The sequence below is a fragment of the Sorghum bicolor genome, unplaced genomic scaffold, assembly GCF_000003195.3.
Source record: "Sorghum bicolor cultivar BTx623 unplaced genomic scaffold, Sorghum_bicolor_NCBIv3 super_28, whole genome shotgun sequence".
Lineage (NCBI taxonomy): Eukaryota > Viridiplantae > Streptophyta > Magnoliopsida > Poales > Poaceae > Sorghum > Sorghum bicolor.
In genome coordinates, this window is record NW_018396404.1 from 298,709 (window position 1) to 314,543 (window position 15,835).

Consider the following 15,835-nt stretch of genomic DNA (forward strand, 5'->3'; position numbering starts at 1 on the left):
AAGTCCTAAACGAGTCCAAGGCCAGATATCCACAAATACAGAAGCTCATATACACCATCCTGATAACGTGGAGAAAGCTAAAGCACTACTTCAATGGCCATCGAGTCTTGGCAACCACCAGTTTCCCTCTTGGGGATATTCTGCGCAATAAAGACGCTAATGGCAGAATCGTAAAATGGGCAATGGAATTATGCCCATTCTCCCTGGAATTCCAGAGCCGCACCACAGTCAAGTCTCAGGCCCTGGTCGATTTCATTGCAGAGTGGACGGATCTCAACGAGCCTCCCGTTCCCGATGTCTCCGATCACTGGTCGATGTTCTTCGACGGGTCCTTGAACATCAACGGCGCCGGCGCGGGGATTCTTTTCGTGTCACCCAACAAGGACAAACTAGGTTACGTCCTTAGGATCCTTTTCCCGGCGTCAAACAATGTCGCCGAATACGAAGCATGCCTGCATGGCATCCGACTAGCCGTTGAGTTGGGAGTCAAACACCTCTATGTCTATGGCGACTCCGCGTTGGTTATCAACCAGCTCAACAAAGAATGGGACGCGACCCACGAAAAGATGGATCTCTACTGCAAATAAATTCGTAAGTGGGAAACCAACTTCTACGGCATAGAATACATCCACGTGGTCCGGGATAAGAACCAAGCAGCAGATGCGCTGTCAAAGTTAGGATCATCTCGGGCCCAGATCCCACGGGGTGTTTTCGTCCAAGACATCCATGAGCCAAGTGTGGGCTCCGGCCTGGTCGAAAAGCAATCTACGGAGACAATGCTCATAGACGATGCCACCCCGGCAACCAGCGGCCGTGATTGGCGCACCCCGTTCATCAGATATATATCGGACGAGTCAGGTTTTCAGGACAAAACAGAGAACGAGCGCCTCACTCGACGATCAAAGAATTACATACTGGTGGACGGCAAACTTATGCGAAAAAATGCAAGTTCTGAAGTGCTGCTCAAATGCATATCCCAAGATGATGGCATCAAGCTCCTAGAGGACATACATTCTGGATCCTGCGGCAATCATGCTGCATCCAGAACGCTGGTCGGGAAAGTTTTCCGAGCAGGTTTTTATTGGCCAACCGCGGTCAACGACGTAGAAAAGCTGGTCCGACATTGTGAGGGATGTCAGTTCTTCGCTAAAAGGACCCACGTACCTGCTCACAAGATTCAAACTATCCCGTCATCCTGGCCTTTCGCCTGCTGGGGACTCGACATGATCGGGCCATTTAAACCGGCCCCTGGCAACTTCAAGTTCGTCTTTGAATTAATCGACAAATTTTCAAAGTGGATTGAATACATGCCACTGGTCAAAGCAACCTCCGAGAAGGCCGTGGAGTTCCTCAATCAAACCATACACAGATTCGGGATCCCAAACAGTATAATCACTGACCTGGGTACTCAGTTCACTGGCACCACATTTTGGGACTTCTGCGAAGACAGAGGCATAGTCATAAAATACGTGTCAGTAGCTCACCCACGGGCAAATGGGCAAGTTGAACGTGCAAACAGAATGATCATCGACGCCCTAAAGAAAAGGTTGTACACCGAGAATGATAGAGCACCTGGTCGATGGATGAAGGAGCTGCCAGCCGTGGTCTGGGGCCTCCGAACACAGGCTAGTCGGAACACCGGGGTGTCACCCTACTTCATGGTTTACGGCACCGAGGCAGTGCTGCCATCTGACATAACCTTCGGATCTCCAAGGATTGAAAACTTCGACCAGTCAACGGCCGACAACACCAGGGAACTCGAAATCAACTGCATGGAAGAAAAGCGTCTACATTCGTGCCTTCGAACAGCAAAATATCTTGCGGCAATCAGACGATACCACAACAGGAACGTTAAGGATCGTTCCTTCGTGGTCGGCGATCTGGTGCTCAGGTGGAAAACAAGCCAGGAAGGAATGCACAAGCTATCCACCCCCTGGGAAGGACCCTTTGTGGTCGCCGAAGTCACACGACCCACATCCTACAGATTGGCATATCCAGACGGAACACGCGTGCCTAACTCTTGGCACATAGACAAACTGCGCCGATTTTATCTATAAGTTCTAGTAACTTTTGCTTGTAAGTCTCTTATAGTTGGCAATAATAAAAGTTTTTTTTCTTTTTGGCTATACTTTGTTTACACGCAGAGCTTTCGCCGAAGAGCAACAATGTCCTCTGTGACGGAAACTATTAACGACTATGAATCAAGAACAGTGACACGTCACTCAGATAACTTCACAGCGCTCAAAATAACAATCATGACAAAAGCAAACTTTATTACAAACTTTACATACAAAGTTTACAATAAATACCCTGACGGGCGGTCACTAGTCTACTCCTATAGACTACCCTACTGGCCTACTGCTCGGGCTGATCACCCGCTTGGCCTTGCTGCCCGGACGAAGGGGTCGGGGCCACCAGCGCCTGGCTGGTCGAGACCGCAGGCGTCGACCGCCCATCTCCCTTAATAGACACGCCCGACAGCTCCCTGGCCGACCTGTCCGAACCCGGCTGGTCGGGGGGAGTGGCCGTTCCGCATAGATTGATGTCGCCGATCACCGTCGACGACAAGTCCAGCAGACCACCCCGAAGCTCAACTGCCTCTTGCGGGCCGACCTCCTTGGGATACCCCTTCTCCAGCATGGTCAAGTCGACCAGGGGGTAGTGGGCGCGCACCATGCTAAGAATATGCACGCCAGCAAACTCCCCGGCGTCCTTCACGAATTGCTGGAGCCAGTCCCACACCCGTTGCGCCTTTTCAACTAGCGTCAATCTCGGCGCGCGGGGCTGACTCTCCGGGAGCTCGGGACTGATCAAGTCGAGGACCGGGGCCACTCCCTTCCAAATCCTGCAACAGTTCACCTTCCAGGAGTCCCGATCCTTGACCAGCTCGTCCAAGTGCTTCTTGGCGTTCACCTTGAGCACTGAAATCAAGGAAGATGTTAGTCTCAGCGTATCAAAAAGAGCGATAAGCGGCAAATAATGGGGGCGGCGCGTAATACCAGACAACTCCCGGTCCCTCCGGCCCAGCTCCTCCCCTGCTCGGCGCCCGGCCTCCAGCGCCCCGGCAAGCTCTTGGTTGAGCTGCTCTTTCTCTTGCCGAAGGCGCGCGACCTCCTCCTCTAAACCTACATGAATAATCCCCAGGTCAGCAAAGTCAACCAATGCGGTTACACACAGCCGCCTAGAAGTACGAGACTGACCTTCTCGCTACCGATACTGGTCGGCTAAGCGTCGAGTAAGCTCGAGACGGTGCTCTTCCTGAGCGTTCATCTCGGCCACCTTCTCTCCAACCTCCGACCGCAGCCGGTCCACCTCTGCGGACAGGGCCTTGTTCTCGGCCACAATACCTTCTATTTGGTCGAAGCACCTCTTTCGGTACTTCGCCGTTTTCATTGCGCCCTGCAAAGAAGAACATGTGTCGACCCATCAAGATAACACAAAAAGTGCCAAGCGGCGCAAAGGATCACTTACCTTGACTTCATCCACGAGACGCTTGGCCGCACGCTCCACCCTGTCGGCCTCCTCCGTCTCCGCGAGCTCCTCGTGCCCGATGAAGTGGTCCCCACGTTGGCGCCACACGTATACGTGCTGGCGACCATCACGGGGGCGACCTTCAATTTCCTCCACCTCGTCGTCGCAGGCCGCCTGGGTTTCCTCGTTTGCTGCACCGCCACCATTCGTGGTCGCAGGCATCACCGGCCCCTGGACCAGGCCCGGGGAGCCCGCGGACGAAGAGGCCCCTGCCCAAGGTGGCGTTGGGACCCCCCTCTCTTCGGCAGGGGGAGGGGTCGGGGCTCTGTCTTCCCCTTCCGCGACGCTACTCGGGGGAGCGGTCCTTGCTGCCTCCCCATCCCTCGGCGGAGTGCTCGCCGCGGCACTCGCCGGGGTAGACTCTCCCTCGGCGCCTGTAGCAGCAGCCGTCACCGCAGGCTGGTCTGTGGTCTGCGGCGCCGCGTCCTTAGCAGCACAAGCAGGCTCGGCCACCCCCTGGCCGGCGGCATGGTCAGGGTTGACGTCCGACGCCGCGCTAAAGAACAAAGCAGCATTTTCAGCAAAAAAAAATCGCCAAAGTACGTAAGTCGAACACTTACAGGTCTGATCGGCGATGGGCCGCAGTGAACCTCCTCCTAAGCCTACCAGTCGGCACCTGCGCCCCCGTTTCCGTAACGCATGGCGCCGGAGGGTCGCTGGCCACCCGATCAGTAGTGGCCGGTGCACTATCCGGATGGCTACGAAGCCTTCGGACCAGCGACGGCGCGGCCTCCTCCTCGTCGTCGTCGTCGGTGATCCGGACGAGCCGACGACGCTTTGGCGCCTGGCTGCTCTCTGCTGGCAGCGTTGGTGTAGGCGAAGGATCCGCCGCCATTGGCCTTTTCCCCGCCACTCTCTCCTCGGTGGTCGGGACAGGCCGGACCTGCTCCTCCTCACTGCTGGTGTAACGAGTACACCGAGCAGCGTCTTCCTCCGGCGGATCTTCTCCCGCAGGATTCTCCATTCCAGGTGCCAGTGACACTTACACCGTGCACCGGTCAACATCTCCGATCTGCAAAAGTAACAAAGATAAGTCAGCAGCAGACAATAATGGGTGCTAAAGTGAAATAATCAGTAGGATACCTTAGGTGCCGGTCGCCCTAACTTGAAGGCTTGCACCCGATCACTACCACGGACGAAGCCTCCATCGCAAAGTTGAACAGCTCGTTCAACAGTTGCTGCACCTCTGACTTCTCCAAGACCTCAGGACGCATCCTGGTCGGGTCCACGCTTCCGGCATACTCGTACGCCGAGTGCACCCTCTTCTGGCAGGGCATCACCCGGCGACAAATAAAGTTGCCGACCACGCCTAGCCCATCCAAGCGCGACCAGTCGATCAGCTTCATCAGGTCCGCCACTTGACCGTCGAACTCTGGGCGATCGGTCCAGCTTACCCTCTTCTCGGGGATGTACCCCATGTCGCAGAACGTGGAGCTGCCCGGTTTCTTCCCTGATATAGAACCACTTCCTGTACCATTCGGTTAGGGAAGTGTTCCATGGACAGTGGAGATAACGGTTCTTCATCCCGTCGTGAAGGTTGAGGTATACTCCACCTGTAACCTTGGAGCCTCCAACCGCTCCCTTCTTTCTTAAACAAAAAAGATAGCGAAAGAGATCGAAGTGCGGTTCTATGCCAACATAGGCCTCGCACAAATGGATAAAAGTGGAAATAAGAAGGATTGAGTTTGGATGCAGATTGCAAATCCCGATCTCATAATACAAAAGAAGACCCTGAAGAAAAGGATGAACAGGAACCCCAAAACCCCTCTTAACGAAGTCCTCGAACACTACGATCTCACCGGCACGGGGGTCGGGGAAGCTCTCCCCCTCCGGCGCTCTCCAGCCGCCGAGCTCCGGGCTGTGCAGTAGCCCCATATCGACGAGGTCACCGAGAGACTTTGCGGTGCTGCGGGACTTCTTCCACTCCTTGGCCATCAGCTTGGCCCTCTTCTTAGAGTCGCTCTTCGCCATTGGAGGTGTGGGAGTGACTTTGAGCTAGGAAGGTGTAGGTGATTGAAGGAGGCAAGAGCGGAAGAGTTGAAGGCAATGGCAGGGTAAGCAGTGCAGGGGTAACCGTCGAGATCTTATAAACCACAACTTCACCCCTCTCACTTCCCGCATTCTTGGGAAGTGGGCGGGCCATACGGCGGACGCGTCGCTTCGGTTTTCAATGATTATCGGCAATTAATGCGGCGGAGTTTTCATACAAATTGATGGTTTTCTTTTCTCAAAACGCAAAAAGGCGGCTGCACAGTTGCCAGGCGCAACTTTTCATGCAGCCATGTGACATCCCGTCAGGAGGTCTCGTTACGTCAACATTTATGTGGTAAAATTTTTCCAAACAAGCATACAAAAAATGGTAGAGAGTCAACAATCCGAGGACTGCACCGACCACAGAGCACTTGATGCTCGGGGACTGGTCGCCCAGTCTATCAACTCGGAACCTCAAGGACTACACCGACCACCGTGCACTTGATGCTCAGGGACTGGTCGCCCAGTCTATCAACTCGGAACCTCAAGGACTACACCGACCACCGAGCACTTGATGCTCGGGGACTGGTCGCCCAGTCTATAAAATCGGAAATTCAAGGACTGCACCGACCACCGAGCACTTGATGCTCGGGGACTGGTCGCCCAGTCTATCACTCGAAACTTCAAGGAATGCAACGACCATCGAGCACTTGATGCTCAGGGACTGGTCGTCAAATTTGTTGGGACTGTACCGACCACCAAGCGCTTGATGCTCGGGGACTGGTCGCCTAGTCCATTAGTTCGGGAATCAGCGGGCCGTATCGATCTCCGAGCATTGTACACCCGGGGACTGGTTGATCAGCTCGTCAAATTGATAAGTCTATTCGATGGTAAAATAAGCATGAGATGCTTGGGGACTGGATAATTTTAATTTTTTAGACCTTGCTACAAGGCTCATACTTCGCCTTCCAGCAAGCTCGGGGACTACATCGGTACGATGCATCTGGCGATGCATCTCAGTTTCAAAACTACTTTGGGGAATTTTCTTTTGACCCTGGCACCACGTGCCTACGTCACCTACTACCAGGCTCGGGGACTAAGTGGGCACACTTCACCTTGCGGTGAACTTGCTTGCTTTTTTGAGGATTGTACTTTTCAGAAATATTTTTTCTCAAGAGCACCATGCATTCTTCGAACAATTGACTTCTTCGATGATGATTTTGATCAAATATCTTTAGATTTGGTCAAAATACCGTTGCAATTGCTTGGGCGATTTTCATGTTGATTGAAGACGACAAGCTTCACTGGTCGAAGAAGCTCAAGACGGCGTGTTACTCCACAATACATGGTGCTCGGGGACTAGCTGTGGGGGTATAAACCCCTATACCCTTACGGCCAGACTTGGGCCAGGAGGCTTGGCCCATTACGAGACAAGCTCAAGGTTTGATCCGACAGCTCGGAGTTTCGCGCAAGGAAACAAGACGTGGAGATCAAGCAGTATTCTAGTCGGTTAGAATTGGAATTGATATCGAACTATCTATGGCAATTGTAACCGACTAGGATTAGTTTCCAGATCTGTAACCCTACCCTCCGGACTATATAAGGAGAGGCAAGGGACCGCCCTAGGACATCATATTCTCTCAACACAAATCAATACAATCAGACGCAGGACGTAGGTATTACGCCAACTCGGCGGCCGAACCTCGATAAAAAGCTTGTCTGTGTCTTGCATCACCATCGAGTTCATAGTTTGCGCACCGTCTATCGATAAACTACTACCGTGGGTATACCCCAAGGTAGACTGCCGAACAGCTTTCGTCGACAGAGTACCATCGCGTGCGTCCAAAATAGTTTCTTAGCCTATGGTGCATTAGGCACAAACCGTGTACCTATCTTTCTCCAAAACTAACACTATCTCCAAAGTGACCGAAGTGAGATTCTATATGACCCAGGTCATCTTGGAGTTCTATTGGGTGCTTCCAAATATATTTCGGAGCATATGGTACGTTCGATGCAATTCGTGCACCTATCTCGCATCAAGATTAGCACTATCTCCAAACAAAGCAAACTGAGCTTCCACTTGAGCCCCTTTACCCAGGAGTATCATCGGGTGCATCCAAAATGGTTTCTTAGCCTATGATGCATTAGGCGCAAACTGTGTACCTATCTTGCACAAAAACTAACTCTATCTCCAAACAAACCAAAGCCAGATTCTATATGATACATGTCATCTAGGAGTTCTATTGGGGTGCGTCCAAATGGATTTCTTAGCATATGGTAAGTTCCATGCAAACATTGCACCTATCTTGCATCAAAATTAGCACTATCTCCAAACAGATCGAACCGACCTTCCACTTGAGCCTGTTAACCTAGGAGTATTATCGGGTGCTTCCATAATGGTTTCCGAGACTATGGTGCTTTATGCGCAAACCATGCACCAATCTTGCACCTAAACTAACACTGTCTCCAAAGAAATTGAATCGAGATTCCATTTGACACACATGATCTAGGAGTACTATCGAGTGCGTCCAAATTGATTTCTGAGAATATGGTATGTTCCATGCAAACCATACACCTATCTTTCATCAAGATTAGCACTATCTCCAAACAGACCGAACCGAGCTTTCACTTGAGCCTCTTCACCTAGGAGTACCATCGGGAACTTCCACAACGGTTTCTGAGCCTATGGTGCACTGGACACAAACCATGCACCTATCTTGCACCGAAACTTATACAATCTCCAACTAGGCTGAAGCGAGATTCTATATGATACACTTCATCTAGTTGTTCTATTGGGTGCATCTACAGTTCCATCGGGTGTGTCCAAATTGATTTCTCAACATATGGTATGTTCCATGCAAACCGTGCACCTATCTTGCATCAAGATTAGAACTATCTCCAAACAGACAGAACCAAGATTCCACATGAGCCTCTTCACCAAGGAGTTCCATGCAAAATAGTTTCTTAGCCTATGGTGCATTAGGCACAAACCGTGTACCTATCTTGCACCGAAACTAACACTATCTCCAAAGAGACCGAAGTGAGATTCTATATGACACACGTCATCTAGGAGTTCTATTGGGTGCTTCCAAATATATTTTGAAGCATATGGTACGTTCCATGCAATTCATGCACCTATCTTGCATCAAGATTAGCACTATCTCCAAACAAAGCAAACTGAGCTTCCACTTGAGCCCCTTTACCCAGGAGTATCATCGGGTGCATCCAAAATGGTTTCTTAGCCTATGATGCATTAGGCGCAAACTGTGTACCTATCTTGCACCAAAACTACCTCTGTCTCCAAACAGAGCTAAGCGAGATTCTATATGACACATGTCAGCTAGGAGTTCTATTGGGGTGCGTCCAAATGGATTTCTTAGCATATGGTATGTTCCATGCAAATCGTACACCTATCTTGCATCAAGATTAGCACTATCTCCAAACAGATCGAACTGACATTCCACTTGAGCCTCTTCACCTGGATTATCATCGGGTGCTTCCATAATCGTTTCTGAGCCTATGGTGCATTATGCGCAAACCAAGCACCAATCTTGCACCTAAACTAACACTGTCTCCAAACATATTGAATCAAGATTCCATATGACACACATGATCTAGGAGTTCTATCGGGTGCGTCCAAATTGATTTCTGAGAATACGGTACGTTCCATGCAAACCGTACACCTATCTTTCATCAAGATTAGCACTATCTCCAAACAGACCGAACCGAGCTTTCACTTGAGCCTCTTCACCTAGGAGTACCATCGGGAACTTCCACAACGGTTTCTGAGCCAATAGTGCACTGGGCACAAACCAAGCAACTATCTTGCACCGAAACTAATACTATCTCCGACTGGACCGAAGCGAGATTCCATATGATACACTTCATCTAGTAGTTCCATCGGGTGCATCTACAGTTCCATCGGGTGTGTCCAAATTGATTTCTGAGCATATGGTATGTTTCATGCAAATTGTGCACCTATCTTGCATCAAGATTGGAACTATCTTCAAACAGACAGAACCAAGGTTCCACATGAGCCTCTTCGCCAAGGAGTACCCTCGCATGCGTTCAAAATAGTCTCTTAGCCTATGGTGCATTTGGCACAAACCGTGTACCTATCTTGCATCGAAACTAAAACTATCTCCAAAGAGACCGAAGTGAGATTCTATATGACACACATCATCTAGGAGTTCTATTGGGTGCTTCCAAATATATTTCTAAGCATATGGTACGTTTGATGCAATTCGTGCACCTATTTGCATCAAGATTAGCACTATCTCCAAACAAAGCAAACTAAGCGTCCACTTGAGCCCCTTTACCCAGGAGTATCATCGAGTGCATCCAAAATGGTTTCTTAGCCTTTGATGCATTAGGCGCGAACTGTGTACCTATCTTGCACCAAAACTACCTCTGTCTCGAAACAAACCAAAGCGAGATTGTATATGACACATGTCATCTAGGAGTTCTATTGGGGTGCGTCCAAATGGATTTCTTAGCATATGGTATGTTCCATGCAAACCGTGCACCTATCTTGCATCAAGATTAGCACTATCTCCAAACAGATCGAACTGACATTCCACTTGAGCCTCTTCACCTGGATTATCATCGGGTGCTTCCATAATCGTTTCTGAGCCTATGGTGCATTATGCGCAAACCAAGCACCAATCTTGCACCTAAACTAACACTGTCTCCAAACATATTGAATCAAGATTCCATATGACACACATGATCTAGGAGTTCTATCGGGTGCGTCCAAATTGATTTCTGAGAATATGGTACGTTCCATGCAAACCATACACCTATCTTTCATCAAGATTAGCACTATCTCCAAACAGACCGAACCGAGCTTTCACTTGAGCCTCTTCACCTAGGAGTACCATCGGGAACTTCCACAACAGTTTCTGAGCCTATGGTGCACTGGACACAAACCATGCACCTATCTTGCACCGAAACTTATACAATCTCCAACTAGACTGAAGCGAGATTCTATATGATACACTTCATCTAGTTGTTCTATTGGGTGCATCTACAGTTCCATCGGGTGTGTCCAAATTGATTTCTCAACATATGGAATGTTCCATGCAAACCGTGCACCTATCTTGCATCAAGATTAGAACTATCTCCAAATAGACAGAACCAAGATTCCACATGAGCCTCTTCACCAAGGAGTACCATCGCGTGCGTCCAAAATAGTTTCTTAGCCTATGGTGCATTAGGCACAAACCGTGTACCTATCTTGCACCGAAACTAACACTATCTCCAAAGAGACCGAAGTGAGATTCTATATGACACACGTCATCTAGGAGTTCTATTGGGTGCTTCCAAATATATTTTGAAGCATATGGTACGTTCCATGCAATAAATGCACCTATCTTGCATCAAGATTAGCACTATCTCCAAACAAAGCAAACTGAGCTTCCACTTGAGCCCCTTTACCCAGGAGTATCATCGGGTGCATCCAAAATGGTTTCTTAGCCTATGATGCATTAGGCGTAAACTGTGTACCTATCTTGCACCAAAACTAACTCTATCTCCAAACAGACCAAAGCGAGATTCTATATGACACATGTCATCTAGGAGTTCTATTGGGGTGCGTCTAAATGGATTTCTTAGCATATGGTATGTTCCATGCAAACCGTGCACCTATCTTGCATCAAGATTAGCACTATCTCCAAATAGATCGAACCAACCTTGATGCGAACCCGCTAGGGATTTTGCCCGATCTTTTGATGAGAGACGGGGATAACTCGATTGGTGGATGGAGATGACGTTCACGGCCCGACTACAGCCCTCAAGACCGCGCCTTAGCAACCGATACACCACGTCCAATAGCCGTCACGATCTTGTGGAGCACGACATCCAGCCCCTAGGGCTCCCGTCCTGCAAGCAATCGAAGAACTAGCAAGAACGAGGAAACAAGCACTGAATTTGCAAGATGAATTGAAGGTTTCAAACTGAATCTGAATTAACAATGGGGTTCCGAAGACAAGGAGACGGGCGGCTGATCCTGCACGCGCGCCTACAAGCAAGTAGCGAAGGTTAAACTTGATCTAAACAAAACCCAACAACCATGGCGACTCTAGAGGGATATAAGTAGATGGATTGACGACCAAAGAGGTGTTGGGGTCGTCCTCCAACCCTAGGACGCGTCCCTAATGGACCCAACTTGATACATGGGCCATCAGCCCAAAATGAGGTGACGCAGCACCCTGGACAGCAAGACCTATCGACAGTAATCGGATCATTGCCGCTGCTGCCGAACAGGTATTGACGTGGGACTTGATTCATATGAAAGTAGACTTGATAAGCTTTCCAACAAGGCCTGAAGCGCCTGAATCTGAATCTGTATGCCACCGTGGTAACGGTCACAATTTGGTGCTTTGCTGCTGTCCGAATCCAGCGAGCGTGAGTCCTTCTCCCTTTCGGTCTTCTCCTTGGTTCCTAATCAAAACAAGAGTGCACGCGTTTCCATTGTCTAAAAAGATGGACACGAGCTTATCAAGGAACTCACTTGATTATTAAGTTGACGAACACGAGCACGAGTAAGAGGACCAGCTATAGGTTGTGTCGGAGAGGATGTATCGCTGGTGTTGATGTCCTCATCAAACCTTCCACTTGAGCCTCTTCACCTAGGATTATCATCGGGTGCTTCCATAATGGTTTCTGAGCCTATGGTGCAGTATGCGCAAACCATGCACCAATCTTGCACCTAAACTAACACTGTCTCCAAACAGATTGAAGCTAGATTCCTTATGACACACATGATCTAGGAGTTCTATCGGGTGCATCCAAATTGATTTCTGAGAATATGGTACGTTCCATGCAAACCGTACATCTATCTTTCATCAAGATTAGCACTATCCCCAAATAGACTGGACCGAGCTTTCACTTGAGCCTCTTCACCTAGGAGTACCATCGGGAACTTTCACAACGATTTTTGAGCCTATGGTGCACTGGGCACAAACCATGCAACTATCTTGCACCGAAACTAATACTATCTCCAGCTGGACCGAAGCGAGATTCCATATGATACACTTCATCTAGTAGTTCCATCGGGTGCATCTACAGTTCCATCGGGTGAGTCCAAATTGATTTCTGAGCATATGGTATGTTCCATGCAAACCGTGCACCTATCTTGCATCAAGATTAGAACTATCTCCAAACAGACAGAACCAAGATTCACATGAGCCTCTTCACCAAGGAGTACCATCACGCGTCCAAAATAGTTTCTAGCCTATGGTGCATTAGGCACAAACCGTGTACCTATCTTGCACCGAAACTAACACTATCTCCAAAGAGACCGAAGTGAGATTCTATATGACACACGTCATCTAGGAGTTCTATTGGGTGCTTCCAAATATATTTGCAAGCATATGGTACGTTCCATGCAATTCGTGCACCTATCTTGGATCAAGATTAGCACTATCTCCAAACAAAGCAAACTGAGCTTCCACTTGAGCCCCTTTACCCAGGAGTATCATCGGGTGCATCCAAAATGGTTTCTTAGCCTATGATGCATTAGGCGCAAACTGTGTACCTATCTTGCACCAAAACTACCTCTATCTCCAAACAGAGCTAAGCGAGATTCTATATGACACATGTCAGCTAGGAGTTCTATTGGGTGCGTCCAAATGGATTTCTTAGCATATGGTATGTTCCATGCAAATCGTACACCTATCTTGTATCAAGATTAGCACTATCTCCAAACAGATCGAACCGACCTTCCACTTGAGCCTCTTCACCTACGATTATCATCGGGTGCTTCCATAATGGTTTCTGAGCCTATGGTGCATTATGCGCAAACGATGCACCAATCTTCCACCTAAACTGACAATGTCTCCAAACAGATTGAAGCGAGATTCCAAATGACACACATGATCTAGGAGTTCTATCGAGTGCGTCCAAATTGATTTATGAGAATATGGTACGTTCTATGCAAACCGTACACCTATCTTTCATCAAGATTAGCACTATCTCCAAACAGACCGAACCGGGCTTTCACTTGAGCCTCTTCACCTAGGAGTACCACCGGGAACTTCCACAACGATTTCTGAGCCTATGGTGCACTGGGCACAAACCAAGCAACTATCTTGCACCGAAACTAATACTATCTCCAACTGGACGGAAGCGAGATTCCATATGATAAACTTCATCTAGTAGTTCCATCGGGTGCATCTACAGTTCCATCGGGTGTGTCCAAATTGATTTCTGAGCATATGGTATGTTTCATGCAAATTGTGCACCTATCTTGCATCAAGATTGGAACTATCTTCAAACAGACAGAACCAAGGTTCCACATGAGCCTCTTCGCCAAGGAGTACCCTTGCATGCGTTCAAAATAGTCTCTTAGCCTATGGTGCATTTGGCACAAACCGTGTACCTATCTTGCACCGAAACTAAAACTATCTCCAAAGAGACCGAAGTGAGATTCTATATGACACACGTCATCTAGGAGTTCTATTGGGTGCTTCCAATTATATTTGCAAGCATATGGTACGTTCCATGCAATTCGTGCACCAATCTTGGATCAAGATTAGCACTATCTCCAAACAAAGCAAACTGAGCTTCCACATGAGCCCCTTTACCCAGGAGTATCATCGGGTGCATCCAAAATGGTTTCTTAGCCTATGATGCATTAGGCGCAAACTGTGTACCTATCTTGCACCAAAACTACCTCTGTCTCCAAACAGAGCTAAGCGAGATTCTATATGACACATGTCAGCTAGGAGTTCTATTGGGTGCGTCCAAATGGATTTCTTAGCATATGGTATGTTCCATGCAAATCGTACACCTATCTTGCATCAAGATTAGCACTATCTCCAAACAGATCGAACCGACCTTCCACTTGAGCCTCTTCACCTACGATTATCATCGGGTGCTTCCATAATGGTTTCTGAGCCTATGGTGCATTATGCGCAAACGATGCACCAATCTTCCACCTAAACTGACAATGTCTCCAAACAGATTGAAGCGAGATTCCAAATGACACACATGATCTAGGAGTTCTATCGAGTGCGTCCAAATTGATTTATGAGAATATGGTACGTTCTATGCAAACCGTACACCTATCTTTCATCAAGATTAGCACTATCTCCAAACAGACCGAACCGGGCTTTCACTTGAGCCTCTTCACCTAGGAGTACCACCGGGAACTTCCACAACGATTTCTGAGCCTATGGTGCACTGGGCACAAACCAAGCAACTATCTTGCACCGAAACTAATACTATCTCCAACTGGACGGAAGCGAGATTCCATATGATAAACTTCATCTAGTAGTTCCATCGGGTGCATCTACAGTTCCATCGGGTGTGTCCAAATTGATTTCTGAGCATATGGTATGTTTCATGCAAATTGTGCACCTATCTTGCATCAAGATTGGAACTATCTTCAAACAGACAGAACCAAGGTTCCACATGAGCCTCTTCGCCAAGGAGTACCCTTGCATGCGTTCAAAATAGTCTCTTAGCCTATGGTGCATTTGGCACAAACCGTGTACCTATCTTGCACCGAAACTAAAACTATCTCCAAACAGAGCTAAGCGAGATTCTATATGACACATGTCAGCTAGGAGTTCTATTGGGTGCGTCCAAATGGATTTCTTAGCATATGGTATGTTCCATGCAAATCGTACACCTATCTTGCATCAAGATTAGCACTATCTCCAAACAGATCGAACCGACCTTCCACTTGAGCCTCTTCACCTACGATTATCATCGGGTGCTTCCATAATGGTTTCTGAGCCTATGGTGCATTATGCGCAAACGATGCACCAATCTTCCACCTAAACTGACAATGTCTCCAAACAGATTGAAGCGAGATTCCAAATGACACACATGATCTAGGAGTTCTATCGAGTGCGTCCAAATTGATTTATGAGAATATGGTACGTTCTATGCAAACCGTACACCTATCTTTCATCAAGATTAGCACTATCTCCAAACAGACCGAACCGGGCTTTCACTTGAGCCTCTTCACCTAGGAGTACCACCGGGAACTTCCACAACGATTTCTGAGCCTATGGTGCACTGGGCACAAACCAAGCAACTATCTTGCACCGAAACTAATACTATCTCCAACTGGACGGAAGCGAGATTGCATATGATAAACTTCATCTAGTAGTTCCATCGGGTGCATCTACAGTTCCATCGGGTGTGTCCAAATTGATTTCTGAGCATATGGTATGTTTCATGCAAATTGTGCACCTATCTTGCATCAAGATTGGAACTATCTTCAAACAGACAGAACCAAGGTTCCACATGAGCCTCTTCGCCAAGGAGTACCCTCGCATGCGTTCAAAATAGTCTCTTAGCCTATGGTGCATTTGGCACAAAC

General features: G+C 48.4%; 1 protein-coding gene across 1 annotated transcript; it reads right to left on the reverse strand.

Moving 5' to 3' along the window:
* Positions 1–3,119: 3,119 nt before the first annotated feature.
* Positions 3,120–4,172, reverse strand: LOC110431499 (cuticle collagen 40-like). The gene is made up of 3 exons (XM_021450604.1): positions 4,138–4,172; positions 3,586–4,027; positions 3,120–3,125 (listed from the first exon to the last, which is right to left on the reverse strand). Exons 1-3 carry the CDS (start codon positions 4,170–4,172, stop codon positions 3,120–3,122), a joined length of 483 nt encoding a protein of 160 aa, XP_021306279.1.
* Positions 4,173–15,835: the final 11,663 nt, after the last annotated feature.

Excerpts from the sequence above, each read along its gene's own strand:
- LOC110431499 (XM_021450604.1), bottom strand. The coding sequence starts at position 4,172 with ATGCGTTACGGAAACGGGGGCGCAGGTGCCGACTG. Across the intron at positions 4,028-4,137 it reads GGGGGCGCAGGTGCCGACTG|CGCGGCGTCGGACGTCAACC; the intron begins GTAGGCTTAGGA and ends TTTGTTCTTTAG.